This window comes from Carcharhinus amblyrhynchos, chromosome 6, assembly GCF_965287045.1.
Source record: "Carcharhinus amblyrhynchos chromosome 6, sCarAmb.v2.hapA, whole genome shotgun sequence".
Taxonomy (NCBI): Eukaryota; Metazoa; Chordata; class Chondrichthyes; order Carcharhiniformes; family Carcharhinidae; genus Carcharhinus; species Carcharhinus amblyrhynchos.
The window spans coordinates 21,219,308-21,236,373 of NC_137329.1; the positions used below are offsets into that span (position 1 = coordinate 21,219,308).

Below are 17,066 nucleotides of genomic sequence, written 5' to 3' on the forward strand. Positions count from 1 at the left end.
ATCTTCAATTCCACTTCCCTGCCTTATCCTGTAACCCTCGATTCCCTTACTGATTGAAAATCAATCTAAAGAATTCTTTACTGCAGAGGGTTGTAGGAACTGGGTCATTAAGTACGTTCAAGGCTGAGGTTAGACTGATTTTCAATCTGGCTTTTTTGTGGCAATCAAAGTGAGATTGGTGATTTGAAATTTTCTGTTTAGCCATCAGATTGCTGGGATTGTCAGCTAATAATGATGTAGCAAAGGCCTTGGAGTAGCTGGAAACTCACTAAATCAGAGGGCGGGATTTTCTGGCTGTGCTCGCCCCAAGGCTGAAAAATCCCGCTTGAGATCAACATGGTCCGTGTCCCACCGACAGGATTTCTGTGATGGGTGAGACATGAAGATTCTGCCCTGAGGCTCAAATGTGTTTCCCCTCAACCACGAGAAAGAAACAGGTGAATTCAAGTCAATTCAGACACAGAAAGAGAAATAAAGAGAGGGAAAGAAAGATTGGGTTAAGAGAAAGAGAACAAGTGATGTCGGGAAAGTTATTAAAAAATTCTAATTTCAAAATTTTAAAACTTCTGAGAACAATTAGAGGAATGTAGATTAGGTTGATTGGCCGTGCTAAGTTGTTTCTTATTGTCAAATGGATTGGTTAGGGTAAATCCTTGGGGTTACGGGAATAGGCCTGAGTGGAATTGTTGTCGGTGCAACCTTGATGGGCCAAATGGCCTCTTTCTGCATTGTAGATTCTATGATTCTCTGAACATGGGAACAGGAATAGGGCATTGCTGTTAGACAAGTGATCAGTGCTACCTGCTATACATGTTGCAAGATTAATGAGTTGACTGAGTTCTTTCTCCAGATGTACGTCGATCCTGGGATTACCCTTTGCAGCCCGCAGGTTGTTTGATGAAAATGGGCACGAGCAGACTCTTCTGAAGGATCTCCAGAGGGATCAGTTGGTAAGTATGATCACCCAAGAATACAGAGGAAATATATCAACAGGAGGAGACCTTTCAGCCCCTCCAGCTTCCTCCAGCCTCCTCTGTCATTCAATCCTTGTTAATCACAGATGTCTCATATTCTAGGACCCTCCATTCTGACAGCACCATGGGTGTACCTATACCACAAGCAGATCGCCAGGCTACCACCACCATTGACAAATACAATTAGGAATGCGCAATAAATGTTAGCATTTCCCACATCTATAAATGGATTTTTAAAACTGATTTATATCCTCATTTACCTGCCTTTGCCACATACCTTTGATACGCTCAACCAACAAAAAATAATCTGTCACAGTATTGAAATTCTCAAACATCCACAGTCTTTTGGGAAAGAGAAAACAGATTTGTGTGAAGAAATCCTTCCTGATTTCCCACTCAATAGGCCCAATCTCGAATTTTAAGATTTATTTCTGATCTTTGCACCAGAAAAATAATTTCACTGAGTCCGCCCTACTGAATTCTTTTAACATTTTCAACACTTGATTGAATTACCTCTCAACTTTCTTTTCCCAAGGGAATACAAGCCAGGCTCCTGTCACCTGAACCTCATGATTTAAACCCTGGTATAATATTCTGGAATTTACGCTGCGCCTCTTCAAGGCCAAATATATCTTCTGTGAGATGCCCAGGACATAACACAACTTTCCAGATGTTGTCTGACCAAGGGGACTATACATCTGAAGCAACAACTCCTTCCCTTGGGGGCAGCATGATGGCACAGTGGTTAGCATTGCTGCCTCACAGTGCCAGGGACCCAGATTCGATTCCCTGCTTGGGTCACTGTCTGTGCAGAGTCTGCACATTCTCCAAGTGCCTGCCTGGGTTTCTTCAGGGTGCTTTGGTTTCCTCCCACTGTCTGAAAGAGGTGTGGGTTAGATGCATTGGCCATGCTAAATTTTCCCTCAATGTACCGGAACAGGTACTGGATTGTGGCAACCAGGGGATTTTCACAGTAACTTCATTGCAGTGATGTCGTAAGCCTACCTGTGACATCAATAAAAATAAACTAAAGTTTGTTAATTCAACTCTCTTGGGATAATGCCCAACACTCCAGCAGCCTTTATGTTTTTTTTGTGGATGGAAAGCAGTGTTCAAAAATATATTCAATAAGGGGATATTCCAGCCCTGACATGATACATTTTTCAGCAGTGGAGACAGATTACCATTGGCCACTCGTGGGATCTTTCAATGCATTGATATCTATACTACTTTTCATGACTGACTCACCCCATTGCTGGGGAACCCACTGGGGGTGGGGGGGTGGAGGAGATGCCTTCAGTTGGACTGGAACATCATGCTGGTGGGAAGGACTGGAAGATCACACTCAACAAGTTCGAGTGTTGTTTTTAACCACTGCCATTCTTAATGTAAATATTGGGTAGAATTTTTGCAAAATCTGCCAGTGGCAGTTTCAAACTGAAAACCCAGTGTGTAGCAAACCAGTACCACACTTGGGCCACGGAGCAGGTGGTGAGGGAGTGGTATTGTCACTAAACTAGAGTCCAAACATGCAGCGTAATGTTCTGGGGACCCAGATTTGAACCCTACCATGGCAGATGGTGAAATTTGAGCTCAGTTAAAAAAAAATCTGGAATTAAAAGTCTAATGATGACCATAAAATCATTGTCAATTGTCATAAAAACCCACCTGGTTCACTAATGTCCTTTAGGGAAGGAAATCTGCTGTCCTTACCTGGTCTGGCCTACATGTAATGGGGTTGACTCTGAAATTCCCTCTGAAATGGAGGGCAATTAGGGAGGGGCAATAAATTCTAGGCCCAGCGAATGATGCCCGCATCCTGTAAAATGAATAAATAAACAAGCCTGTAATAGTTATTAAATTTCATGAGTGGCCAAAACTGGGATTTGTGCCAGAGAGACCTCACTTTGAGGTCTTCCCCACTCCCATAAATTCTAATGACTTAACATCTGCTTACCGGCCTTGATGCACTAACGTCCACCCACACCTTATCCTCCCACCCAGTCGGCGTGACATCACACCAGCGCAAATCAAGAATGAAAACCAGTCATGAAGACCACACCGGGGGTACGGAAGTAAATACAGCCCCCTGGAGGTGAGGGACACGGCTGCACAGCGCCCTGGCACTGCTTCTTGGCATTGTCAACCTGGCAGACTCAACCTGGCACTGCTGGGGTGGATCCTGTGAGGGTGAGCACTGTGTTCCAGTCAGAGGAGATGTAATTAGTTATTTAGGCAAAATGAGTAATTTTTGTCTTGACCATTTACACTGTGAACGAGCGATGTGATGAAAATTGTTTATCGGATATAGAACCCAGCAGATTCTCAATCCGTTTTACGTGATAAGGAACGTGTTTACGTGATCAGGTTGTCCAACAGTCTACCTGGTATAATAAGTCTTCAAAGGCAGAAGTCCCTTCACCAAAATCCCTTCAGTTACAATTCCAGCAGCAGTACACAGAGAGCTATCAGTCAGCAATCTACCTTCAGGAATGCCAGAGGAACTGACACTTCTGGCTAAATACAAGGAAAATACTCCCTGATTGGCACATCGATTGACTCTTTAATCAGGGTGTTCATATTCCAATAAGCCAACTTCTATGGCTTGATTGAAGTCGTTATACATGGATCCCAATCTAGAGATCCAAATAAGAATAATAGCCTGGATTCTCAAATACCAATTACAATTTAAAACATACATATTTAGGATGCCAGCCATGTCTCAGTTGTTGGCACTCTCACCTCTGAGACTCAAGGTTCCAGGTTCAAGTCCCACTCCTGCGCTGAGCACAAAAAATTAATGCTAACACTTCAGTGCAGTACTGAGGAAGTGCCACAATGTCAGAGGTGCCGTCCTTCTGATCAGAGATTAAATCAAGACCCTCAACTTCCTGCTCCGGTGGATACAATGAATCCTGGCATTAATATGAAGAAGAGCAAGGATATTATCCCCAGTGACCTGGCCCATATTTAATCCTCAATTAACAACACAGAAACAGATTATCCAATTATTATCACATTGTTGTTTGTGGGAGCCTGCTGCGTTTCCTATGTTACAACAGTAACTACACTTCAAAAATAATTCATTGGCTGGAAAGCGCTTTGAGCCTTCTGGTAGTCATGACAGCATATTGCTATCATAGATTAGATTCCCTACAGTGCAGGAGGAGGACATTCGGCCCACCAAGCCAGTGCTAACAACAATCCCACCCAGGCCCCATCCCTGCAACCTCATTAATCCTCCTGACACTAAGGGTCAATTTAGCATTGTCAATCAACTTAGTCCACACAAACCAGAGCACCAGAGAAAGAAACCAGACAAAACCCATGCAAACATGGGAAGAATTGTGCAAACTCCACACAACAGTCATCCAAGGCTGGAATCAAACCCAGGCCCCTGTGCTAACCACTGTGCCACTGTGCCACTCACATAAATGCAAGTCTTGCTTTGTTCACATGCACATGTCATTTGTTCTTCTGCCACTCGTGTGATCCTGGTCCCCCTCTCTTGCACCCCACCATCGATAGCCACTCCCTCTCCTGAAGGAACTACAGGAGTAATGGCTCTATGGCTCTACCTTTCAGGTGTACGTTTCCTGTGGGGAGGCATGGATAGACCCTAACCTGACGTCGGTGGAACAGAAGAAACGTCTTCGCCTTAACAACCTGACATATGATGTTGCTTTGATCCGCAGTTATTGTGCCATGCGTGACCCTAGAGGTATAATGAATGATCTAGGAATTTGACATTGCCATACTCATTGTTTGAGCACTAAGTGACCACCTAATGTGATGGATAGGAGTGCTCCTCTCAATCGTACATTCAAAGGAAACGGGGGCGCTACTGGATGCCCCCACCTACCCCCACACACCCTCACCAACCCACCACTGGGGACTGACTCCACCCCTGAAAGTCACTACTTAGCTCATCTGATCACTGATGTTCATCCCTTGACCACCACCATTTGCAGTCTTGACGGACAGCAATTCTCTCCTCCCCCCTTTTGGTGCCAACATCTCAGTGAGTGAGTCCAGATGTTTACACATTTAACTAGCCGTATCTGATCAGTCTTTTCTGTCAGAATCCCAGGAGGTGAGGGGATGGGGATGAACACTGCTTCCTTTCTCCACTGTATGTTTAGCAGAAGACCCTTGAGGAAACATTATTTACCCCATTTCACCAGGATTTCAAAGGCCGAGAATGAGAACTTGCACAGAAATCGATTCCCCAACACATCAGCATTTATAGAATTATAGAATCTTACAGTGCAGAAGGAGGTCATTCGGCCCATTGAGTCTGCACCAACCACAATCCCATCCTGGCCCTATCCGCATAACCCCATGCACTTACCCTATCTAGTCCCCCTGATATTGAGGGGCAATTTAGCATGGCTGATCCACCTAACCCAGACATCTTTGGACTGTGGGAGGAAACGGAGCACCCAGAGGAAATCCACGCAGACATGGGGAGAATGTGAACATTCCACACAGCCAGTGACTCAAGCTGGGAATCGAACCCAGGTCCCTGGCACTGTGAGGCTGCAGTGCTAACCACTATGCCACCCACTTTGCAAAGTGCAAAGTATGAAGAAAACAAATTCCACACTCCAAGTAGTGACCAAAGCCCTGGGTCTCAAGAGTTGCTATCAGAGGTGGTACAAAATAACTACCTCTGTCTTGTTGATCCTCTAAGAGGTTCTGCATTAGCTGGACGCTTGTTGAAAAGGAGGCCTTAGAATTCACAAGCCATCAGCCACTTGCTGCCCTTCAGGCTCCAAAGACCCAGTGCAAGATTATTGCAAAACTTTTAAGTCTGATCTAGCTACAGAAGTTGAACTGTCAGCCATGTGGCTCAATGGGGTGGCACTCTTACCCCCAGGTGAATAGGTTATGAGTTCAACTCTTGCTCCAGAGACTTGAACACAAAATGCAACTGGCTCTCTACTACAGTACTGAGGAAGTGCTACACTGTCAGAGGTGCTGTTTATCTCACGACGTATTAAACTAAAGTCTCTCTTAAGTGGATGCAAAAGATCCCATGGCACAATTGTGAAGGGGAGTTATCACCAATACTTATCCCTCAACCCAACATCATTTTGTTTAGTTGCTATTTGTGAGAGCTTGCTGTGAGTAAATTGGTTGCAATATTTCTGAGACCTCCAAAGTATTTAGTTGCCTGTAAAATGCTTTGAGACATCCTAAAGTCGTAAGGGGCGCTATTTAAAGGCAAGTTTCTTTTAAAGTATAGGGCAGATTGCAAGCATCCAGCTTAAGAATGTCTTCGTTTAACCATGCAGGTTTGGTACTTGCGGTTGTCGGTAATCTCATACCTGGGGCCAAGCTGGCATTAGCTGAATGTGTCGTGTCCATTGATCATGAGGAAAACACCTGTGAAACAGATAAGCAAGATCATTTATGCACTGCAACAACCGAAGAAGATCATTGTGAGGATGGAAATATCATTAATGATTCACTGTAAGGAATTTGCGCCATTCTGCTCAGAAGCCTGAATATAACAAAAACTGAGTTTCGGTCATTTGGGATTGATACCAATGTTTTCAGTAGCAGTTGAAACTGATGGACAGATACATGATCGGAAGATTTAATTAGGATATTGTAAGAATATAGAAACAGGAATGTGTCAATAAGAACATAAGAACATAAGAAATAGGAGCAGGAGTAGGCCATCTGGCCCTTCGAGCCTGCCCCGCCATTCAATAAGATCATGGCTGATCTGTCGTGGCTCAGTTCCACATTCCCGCCCTCTCCCCATAACCCTTAATCCCCTCTCTTATCAGAAACCCATCAACCCGCGTCTTAAAAATATTTAGTGAGGCAGCCTCCACCACTTCAACGGGCAGAGAATTCCAGAGATTCACCACCCTTTGAGTGAAGAAGTTCTTCCTCAACTCCGTTCTAAACAGCCCCCCCTTTATCTTGAGGCTGTGCCCCCTAGTCCTACTGTCCTTTCTGAGCGGGAAGAGTCTTTCCACCTCTATCCTATCCATCCCATTCATCATCTTATACGTCTCAATGAGATCTCCCCTCATTCTTCTAAACTCTAACGAGTACAAACCTAGTTTATTCAGCCTCTCCTCATAGCTCAACCCCCTCAACTCCGGCATCAGCCTAGTAAACTTCCTCTGCACTCCCTCCAAGGCCAAAATATCCTTGTGTAAATACGGCGCCCAGAACTGCACACAGTACTCCAGCTGCGGCCTCACCAATGCCCTATATAGCCGCAGCAAGACCTCCCTACTTTTATATTCAATCCCCCTCGCTATGAAGGCCAGCATCCCATTCGCCTTCCTGACCACCTGCTGCACCTGCAAGCTGGGTTTTTGCGACTCATGCACAAGGACCCCGAGGTCCCTCTGCACCGTTGCCTGCTGCAGTTTTTCTCCACGTAAGTAATAATCCTTCCTACCACTCTTCCTACCAAAGTGGACCACCTCGCACTTGCCAACATTAAATTCCTAAATCTTTAGCAACATTTTCTAGGTGGTGAAGCATTTTGCAATCATGGAATCTCTACAGTAAAGAAAGAGGCCATTTGCCCCATCGAGTCCATACCAACTGCAATCCCACCCAGGCCCTATTCATGTAACCCCACACATTTACCCTGCTAGTCTCCCTGAGGCAATGTTGCATGGCCAATCAACCTGCACACATCTTTGGACTGTGGGAGCAAAGTGGAACATCCGGAGGAAACCTATGCAGACATGGGGCGAAAGTGCAAACCCCATACAGACAGTGAGCTGAGGCTGGAATTGAACCCGGGTCTCTGGCGCAGCAGTGCTAACCACTCACTGTGCCGCCCGTGTTGTGTTACGAAAAATGTGATATAAATGCAACACCTGACTTCAATTGGGAATCTCAGTCCAGGCTCATACATATAGCACAGTATGAGACCATTCAGTCCATCATGTTGCAACTGTACACAACTCTGGTGCGGCCGCACTTGGAGTATTGTGTGCAGTTCTGGTCCCCACATTATAGGAAGGATGTGGAGGCTTTGGAGAGGGTGCAGAGGAGGTTTACCAGGATGTTGCCTGGTATGGAGGGGAGGTCCTATGAGGAGAGACTGAGGGATTTGGGGTTGTTTTCGCTAGAAAGAAGGCGGCTAAGAGGGGATCTTATTGAAACATATAAGATGATGAGAGGTTTAGATAGGGTGGATAGTGATAGCCTTTTTCCTCGGATGGAGAAAGCTAGCACGAGGGGGCATGGCTTTAAATTAAAGGGAGGTAGTTATAGGACGGATGTCAGAGGTAGGTTCTTTACCCAGAGGGCGGTGAGGGATTGGAATGCCCTGCCTGCTGCAGTTGTAAATGCGCCTAGTTTGGGGGCGTTTAAGAGATCCGTGGATAGGTTTATGGATGGAAAGGGATTGGTTTAGGTTAGAGGGTCATTGTTTTTTAACTGGTCGGTGCAACATCGTGGGCCGAAGGGCCTGTTCTGCGCTGTAATGTTCTATGTTCTATGTTCTATCCTGTCCATGTTGGCTCTTTGAAAGAGCTGTTCCAATTCAAATCTCTCCCCTGCTTTCACCTTAGCCCTGCAAATTTCTCCTTTTCCAGTATCGATCCCCCTCTCTTTAGAAAGTTACTGTTGAATCAACTTTCACCACATGTTCAGCCAGTTGACTCAAGATCTCAACAACTCACAGATTAGGAAAAAAAAGTTGCCTTTTCTCCCCCCCTCAATTCTGATGACAATTATCATGAATCGATGTCCTCTGACTATCGACTCACCAGCTGGTGGAGACAGTTCCTCTTTATTTAATCTAACCTCCCCCTCCCTCAATAATTTTGTCAATAATGTGACAGGATTTTAATATGTTTCAGCACTAACTGCTTCTTCCAAGGAAATATAGGATGATGACATATAAATGAGGTTTTGTTTGGCGCAGTGCAGTCATATTTTATCTGTGTTTTCCAGTGACTCACACACCAGAGCCCATCTAGCTCTCGACGCTCAGCAGTCCAAGGACCATTATCCATGGGAAAGAAATTTAAAACCATTCGATGATGATGAAGTCTCGCAGCAAGAAGACGGGAGGTCTTTCACCAACGTTGATTTATATAATAAATACAGGTTAACCAATACTTCTTTGAAACTATTATAACTAAAAGCTAGCCAGAGTATATGGGTATCACAATGCAGAGTGTGAGAAGGCCCATGGGGTAGACCTTGAAGACTTACCGATGGGAACTCTTTACTGAAGGTGTGTTCCAGAGTCAATCCTAGACTGACTCCCTGAGCTCCACCTTGGGCAGAATGGTCAATTAATGGCAGGATGAGTTTGTTGAGAGGAAAATGGGATTCTTTCCAATTGGCTCACCCTTAAAGTCATTGCTTCAGTGGCTGGGACTCACCCAGCTGAGAAGGCAGTGGGTGTTTCTTTAGCCACACAGTTTTATGTGGTTTAATTCCAGCGTGTCAATGAGTGCACTCGGAGTTTCATTCACTAATCTGTGTCTAATCCCTCTTATTTTGGATAACCAGAGGCCTCCCCTTCAGCAAGTGCTGCCTCAAAGCATTAGGGACCTGGAGTCGATTCCCGGCATGGGTCACTGTGTGCAATCTGCACATTTTCCCTGTGTCTACGTGAATTTCCTCCCACAGGCCAAATGACATGCTGGTTAGGTGCATTGGCCATATTAAATTCTCCCTCAGTGTATCCAAACAGGCACCAGAGTGTGGCGACTTGGAGATTTTCATAGTAACTTAATGTTAATGTGAGCCTACTTATGACAAATAAATAAAACTTAAAACATATCAGGGTGTGATTGCCAGATTGTGCCCATTAATTACTTTTCATTTGGACTGTACTCGTGTTTGTATCATCGGAGCTCCCCCATCCCCGTAGATCTCCTGTGTAATTCATCCACATTTAAACACTGTTAAATGTTTTTCTATGGAGGTCCGGACCATGACGTAGCTGACACTCCTTCCACCACCAGCCCCTGCAATTGAGTATCACTTCCAATACTTTGTAGCTTGCCTTCCTGGACACACTAGGTGCTGATGTTCTTCCGCCCTACCGAGGAACAAAACAAACCTGGTGTTTACCTGAGAGCTTACCCCAATCTTTCCCCTTCCAACAGGGTCCTGGCCTCACTTGCTTTCCAGTTATGGTGGGCTTTTCTGGGGCAGTTACAGTCTCATCTCTCCATGAGGCCAGTTGGTTGTGCTGGAAGACCCACGGTTTTCGAGAAAGATTTTTTTTCAATGCATTCGATGCTTGTGGGGTGGCACGGTGGCACAGTAGTTAGCACTGCTGCCACACAGTGCCAGAGACCCGGGTTCAATTCTGGCCTCGGGTCATTGTCTGTGCAGAGTTTGCACATTCTCCCCTTGTCTGCATGGATTTCCTCTGGGCGCTCCGGTTTTCTCCCACATTTCAAAGATGTGTGGATTAGGTGGATTGGCCATGCTAAATTGCCCCTTAGTGTCGGGGGTTAGTGGGGTAAGTATGTGGGGTTACAGGAATAGGGCCTGGGTGGGATTGTAGTTGGTGCAGACTGGATGGGCCAAATGGTCTTCTTCTGCTCTGTAGGGATCCTATTGGTGCAACTCACAGGTCGCATTCACCCACAGGCCACGACCTAAGCCTCTGAAACCACAACAAATACATCAGCAGCAGTTTCAGTTCCAGGACGGACACATCATAAACCGCAACTGTCCTTGGCTTGTGGTGGGAGTTGCTGGGATGAATGCACGACCGGGCACAGAGATGACACTGGTAGAGAAGAAAACTGATGACATCTTTCAACGCTGGACAATGAGAGAAGACAGCAGGTAGAAAAGAATGTAAACGTCCTTTATCCAATGCTTTCCTTCTAGCCGAGTTTTCTCAAGGTTGAAATGAGTTTGCTGTATTATAATAAGATATTTTTCAGGAATCTGAAACAAGAGGACACTGGATAAACTCTGCAGCTCTGGCAAGCATTTATTGTAAAAAGTCTGACAACAGCAGGTTTTAGTCCAACCGATTTATTTGATAGTAAACTCACAAGCTTTCGAGGGGACTCCCTCTTTGTCAGGTGAATGGAGAGTTCTGGCATTTATTACCAGAGAAATCAGAGTTAACATTGCGAGTCCTTTGACTCGTCAGAACTGAAGGCATGGAGAATGTGTTCGAGCTGTGGTAGATTGCAACAAAAGCAGCAATTTTGAGAACAATAGACAGATGGGCTGCTGGGGGTGGAGGACGGGGGTCTGCATTGAGGAAATATATGTCTAGGATATTTTAAAAAAGGGCTTTTAAGATGGAGGAGAAAAGTCATAATCTAAAGCTGCCGAACTCAACCTTAAATCCCAAGGTCTGCAACTTGAGTCCCAAGGGCGATATGGTGGCACAGTGGCTCACACTGCTTCCTCACTGCTCCACAGACCCAGGTTCGATTCCGGCCTTGTCTGACTGTGTGGAGTTTGCACATTCTCCCTGTGTCTGCGTGGGTTTCTTTCGGGTGCTCTAGTTTCCTCCCACAGTCCAAAGATGTTCAGATTAGGTGGATTAGTCACGCTAGATTGCCCCTTAGCGTTCCTAGATGTGTAGGTTAGGTGAGTTAGCAGGTAAATGTGTGGGGTTATGGGGCTGGGCTTGGATGGTGTTCTTTCAGAGAGACTGTGCAGACTCACTGGGTGGAAAGGCCTCCTTCTGCACACTGGGGATTCTCTGACCAATCTGAATGAGATGCTGCTCCTCCAGCTTGTACTGGGCTTCACTGGAGCACTGCAGCAAGCCAAAGAAGGACATGTCTTAGACCATAAGACATAGGAGCAGAATCAGGCCACTCAGCCCATTGCATCTGCTCTGCCATTCAATCATGACTGATATTTTTCTCATCCCCATTCTCCTGTCTTTTCCCCATAACCCCTGATCCCCTTATTAATCAAGAATTATTCTATCCCTGATTTAAATACACTCAATGAATTGGCCTCCACAGATACACCATTCTCTGCCTGAAAAAATTCCTCCTCATCTCTGTTTTAAAGGATCATCGCTTTAGCCTGAGGTTGTGCTCTCTGGTTTTAGTTTTTCCCACTGGTGGAAATGTCCTCTCCACGTCCACTCTTTACAGACCTCGCAGTATCCTGTAAGTTTCAATAAGATTCCCCCCTCATCCTTCTAAACTCCAATGAGTATAGACCCCTTACTATAAGTATTCACAGCTAATGGCAAAGTTGGCATTTACAGCATATCATTTGCTTCCCTTAAGGTGAGGGGCAGGCCTTCATCTTGAATCACTCAAGCCCCCTGTGATAAAGGGGATCCCAGAGTGCTATAGGGAGGTTGAGGATTGGGATGCAGTAACAATGAAGAAAGGGTTGATATATCACAGAGTCATGTTGTGTGAGACCTGAACTGAATATGATACCACAGCAGTTATATGGAGAGCTTCCCTAAGAATATTTATGATTACAGCACTGTTAAATTACATGTTGATTTGTGGAATGCATTTCAATTAAGTTTTGAAATCAGCAAAAGGCTTATATCAATGTCTGTAGGATTCCAAAGCTCCTGTCCTACATCAGAACTGCAGACAGAACTGGAAGTGAAACCTGTTTGACTGCACACTTTTCTACCTCTTAACTAAACAATCTCTTACTTTTCTTGACCAACTTTCCAGGATGTTTGCCTCAGTTAAGAAATCTGCTTTCCACAATATCTCATACAAGCTCTCCGGTTCTGTGATGGATGCTATTTTTAGTAAAAGATACATACAGTGAAAAAAGTAATTGGTCAGAGTTTTACACTCTGATGGGTTTTTAGGCGGCGGGTGGGGCAATGGGGGATAGGTTGTAGAGGGGGAATGCGAGGGGATGTGGGACTGGTGAAATCAAAGGAATGGGATTCCCTCTAGCTTCCCACCCACCCCAAATACTCAGTGATTTAACACTGGGGTCGGCAAGGCCATAGACATGAAGCCCACCCTTTCCCCAATAGAAGCTCTTAAGCAGCCAACTATTGGCAATTCAGGGCCATTTTCTATCCAGAGTCAATTTTTAGGCTGGTGGGAGGATTGACCTTGCATGAGAGAAGGCTAAAAATCAATACCTCAGGCAGGAACAGGAGTGGGGGAAGTGAGGGTAGGCAAACATGACAGTAATATATCAGCCTTTTCTTTATTGTTGCTGCATCCCAATCCTCACCCTCCCTATAGTACTCTGAGAGCCCCTTTATCACAGGGAACTTGAGCGATCCAAGATGAAGGCCTACCCCTCATCTTAAGGGTTGAGAGGGTTGGCTTATGAGGAGGGACCGAGTAGACAGGGGCGATACTCATTGGAATTCAGAAGAATGAAGGGAGATCGTATAGAAAGATTATGAAGGGAACAGATAATATAGAAGCAGGGAAACTATTTCCACTGACGGGTAAAACTAGAACATGAGGGCTAGAAACTAGTGGGCATGGCCTCAAAATAAGGGGGAGCAGATTTAGGACTCAGTTGAGGAGGAACTTCTTCAAACATAGGATTGTGAATCTGTGAATTCCCTTCCCAGTGAAGCAGTTGAGGCTACCTCATTGAATGTTTTTATGGTAAGGATAGATAAATTTTTAAACAGTAAATGAATTAAGGGTTATGGTGAAAGGACAGATAAGTGGAGCTGAGTCCATGAAAAGATCAGCCACGATCTTATTGAATGGCAGAGCAGGCTCGAGGGGCCAGATGGCCTACTCCTGCTCCTATTTCTTACGTTTTTACATTCTTATTAAGTGGAGGGGGGGGGGGGGGCAGCGGGGTAGGTGGCGAGCACCTCCTTCAGAAGTCCTCTTCAGAAGACAGACCCTTCAGGTCCAGTGACCTCTGGACCTCCCTCCCCATCAAAATCCCCCTCACTCCACTGGTGCTCCCCCTTCCCCCAGACCTTCCTTACTCTCATCACCCTTGGACCCTTTGAATTCACCTGGGCCTCCAGGGCTTGGACTTAATCTCCTGTATCCTCCTGTATTCCTTCTTCAGCCCATTGCAACACTGCCACTGCAGGGATTGAAGAACATAAGAACATAAGAAATAGGAGCAGGAGTAGGCCATCTGGCCCTTTGAGCCTGCCCCGCCATTCAATAAGATCATGGCTGATCTGTCGTGTCTCAGTTCCACTTTCCCGCCCTCTCCCCATAACCCTTAATCCCCTCTCTTATAAAAAACCCATCAACCCACGTCTTAAAAATATTTAGCGAGGTAGCCTCCACCACTTCAACGGGCAGAGAATTCCAGAGATTCACCACCCTTTGAGTGAAGAAGTTCCTCCTCTGTTCTAAACTGCCCCCCCTTTATCTTGAGGCTGTGTCCCCTAGTCCTACTGTCCTTTCTGAGCGGGAAGAGTCTCTCCACCTCTATCCTATCCATCCCATTCATTATCTTATACGTCTCAATGAGATCTCCCCTCATTCTTCTAAACTCTAACGAGTACAAGCCTAGTTTATTCAGCCTCTCCTCATAGCTCAACCCCCTCAACTCCAGTATCAGCCTAGTAAACCTCCTCTGCACTCCTTCCAAGGCCAAAATATCCTTGCGTAAGTAGGACGACCAAAACTGCACACAGTACTCCAGCTGCGGCCTCACCAATGCCCTATACAGCCGCAGCAAGACCTCCCTACTTTTATATTCAATCCCCCTCGCTATGAAGGAGCTGCCAGCTAATCAGAAAGCCCTGTCTCCAACCATTGAATCCTTATTGAAGCGTGGAATGATTGCGGGGCAATGAGAGTTAGTGGGAGGCAAAACACCGCTGTGTGAAACATTTAGGCCATTGAAAAAAGGAATGCTTTTCAGCCTCTCGATTTCTTTATCTTTTCCTGTTTTTGAAGATTTTCAGTCTCAAAATTTAAACTACACAAGCCTAACTCCCTTGACTTTCCACTAAATTGCTGAACTCGTAATCTCCAATCCTGGCCCCCATATTAACTGATATTGTTAAAATATATATATATTTTCATGGGATATGGACATGGCTGGCTGAATCAGCATTTATTGCCCATCCCCATCCTTGAGGGCAATTAATAGTCAACTACATTGCTGTAGCTCTGAAGTCACATGTTGGCCAGACCGGGTAAGGATGGCAGATTTCCTTCCCTGAAGGACATTAGTGAACCAGATGGGTTTTTCCTGACAATCAACATGGTCATCGTTAGACTTTGAACTCTAGATTTTTACTGAATTTAAATTTCACCTTCTGCCATGGTTAGGATTCAAACCCTGGATCTTCAGAGCATTACCCTGGGTCACTAGTCCAGTGACAATACCACTTTGCCAATGACTCCCATAGCTCTTTTGCTTCAGGTACTGTACTGCTCTCTCTCTGATCTGCTGTCTTCACCCCATTCCCCATAAAACAACCCTTGATAGCCCTCCCCACCCCCTCATCATTGCATCCCAGCATATCAGTGTAAAATATGACTGTAACCATCTTGAGGCACAAATGCCGAGTAGATGATTATTCTCGGCCTCCTCTTGACATCCCCAGTCTTAGGCCAATTCGATTCATAGACTCCCTACAGTGCAGAAGGAGGCCATTTGACCCATTGAGTCTGCACCAACTCTACTAAAGAGCGTCTTACTTAGGCCCACCTTCCTGCCTAATCTCCATAATTCCATGCATTTACCATGGCTAATCTGCCTAACCTACACACCTTGGACACTAAGGGGCAACTTAGCATGGCCAATTCACATAACTTGCACATCTTTGAACTGTGGGAGGAAACCCGCGCAGACACGGTGAGAATGTGCAAATGCCACACAGCCACCCAAGACCAGAATTGAACCCAGGTTCTTGGCATTGTGAGACAGCAGTTTATTGTGCCCCCATGCCATCCCCACTCCATATGATGTCAAGAAACAGCTGAAAAAACAGAATACCACAAAGCTTATGGACCCAGACAATATCTTGGCAGTAGTACGAAGACGTGCTTCAGAACTAGCTGTACCCTCAGCATTGTTCCAGTGCAGGGGTAATACCAACTTTCATCTGATAGTGCCACAGATTGACCAAATGCTTCCTGTCCACAAATCCAATCTGGATAATTATGGCCCATCATTCTACGCTTGATCCACAGCAAATTGAAGGAAGGTGTCGCCAACAGTGCTTTCAAGCAATGCTTGTACCATAATAACCTGCTCACTAATGCTCACTTGAGGGTCACTTGGCTCCTGGCCTTATTACAATCTTGGACTAACCATCAACCACATTGAAGCATTCCTCGTTGCTATAGTGGTTAGTATCCCTGCCTGTCATGCAGGAGCCTGGGACAGTTCGGTGGCACTGCTGCCTCATACGCCGGGGACCCGGGTTTAATTCCTGGCTTGGGTTACAGCCTATGTGGAGTTTGCACATTCTCCCCATGTCTATGTGGGTTCCCTCCGGATGCTCCAATTTCTCCCACACTCCAAAGACGTGCTGGTTAAGTGTATTGGCCGCTCTAAATTCTCCCTCAGTGTACTCAAATAGGAGTGTGGCAATTAGGGGATTTTCACAGTAACTTCATTGCAGTGTTAATGTAAGTCTACTTGTGACACTAATAAACTTTGAAGTCATTGGGAATGCTAAACTATTTTGGTTCTTGGTTAAACAGTGCCTCAATTTTAAAATGCTCCCCTTTGTTTTCAAGTTCCTCCACAATCACAGCCTTCTGTACATCTGTAATGACTGCAGTTGCAAAGAATGAGAGGTGATCACATTGAAATGTTTCACAGGGCCTTTGATAATATTGCTAAGGATCAGGGTTCTCCAGATCAGGAGTTAGATATTTAGGGCTAAGGTGAGGGAAATTTCTTCCCTCACCTTAGGCCTGCGGATCTTTGGTTTTCTGTAGATGTTCACTCACTGAGCATATTGTGTACGAGATTACGAGGGACATGGGCAGAGTGGATAGGGAGCATATGTTCTCCTTAGTTAAAGGGTCAGTCAAGAGGAGACATATGTTCAAAGTGGGGAGTTGGGGGTTTAGGGGGGGATGTGAGAAAAAGGCATTTTACTCAGAGGGAGGTGATAGTCTGGAGTCTGCTGCCTGGGAAGGTGGTAGAGGTGGGATGCCTCTCACCCTTTAAAAAGCACCTGGATGAGCACTTGGCACATCACAA

General features: G+C 45.5%; 1 protein-coding gene across 3 annotated transcripts in view; it reads left to right on the top strand.

The window, feature by feature from the left end:
• The window catches only part of LOC145343740 (doublecortin domain-containing protein 1-like), a 469,487-nt gene that overhangs the window by 386,284 nt on the left and 66,137 nt on the right, over positions 1 to 17,066 (top strand). For all 3 annotated transcript variants that reach the window (XM_080190005.1, XM_080190008.1, XM_080190007.1), the window contains 5 exons: positions 851 to 950; positions 4,560 to 4,695; positions 6,272 to 6,449; positions 8,916 to 9,071; positions 10,578 to 10,778. In XM_080190005.1, the coding sequence (XP_080046131.1) occupies positions 851 to 950; positions 4,560 to 4,695; positions 6,272 to 6,449; positions 8,916 to 9,071; positions 10,578 to 10,778 (771 nt within the window). The remainder of the gene's footprint in view (positions 1 to 850; positions 951 to 4,559; positions 4,696 to 6,271; positions 6,450 to 8,915; positions 9,072 to 10,577; positions 10,779 to 17,066) is intronic.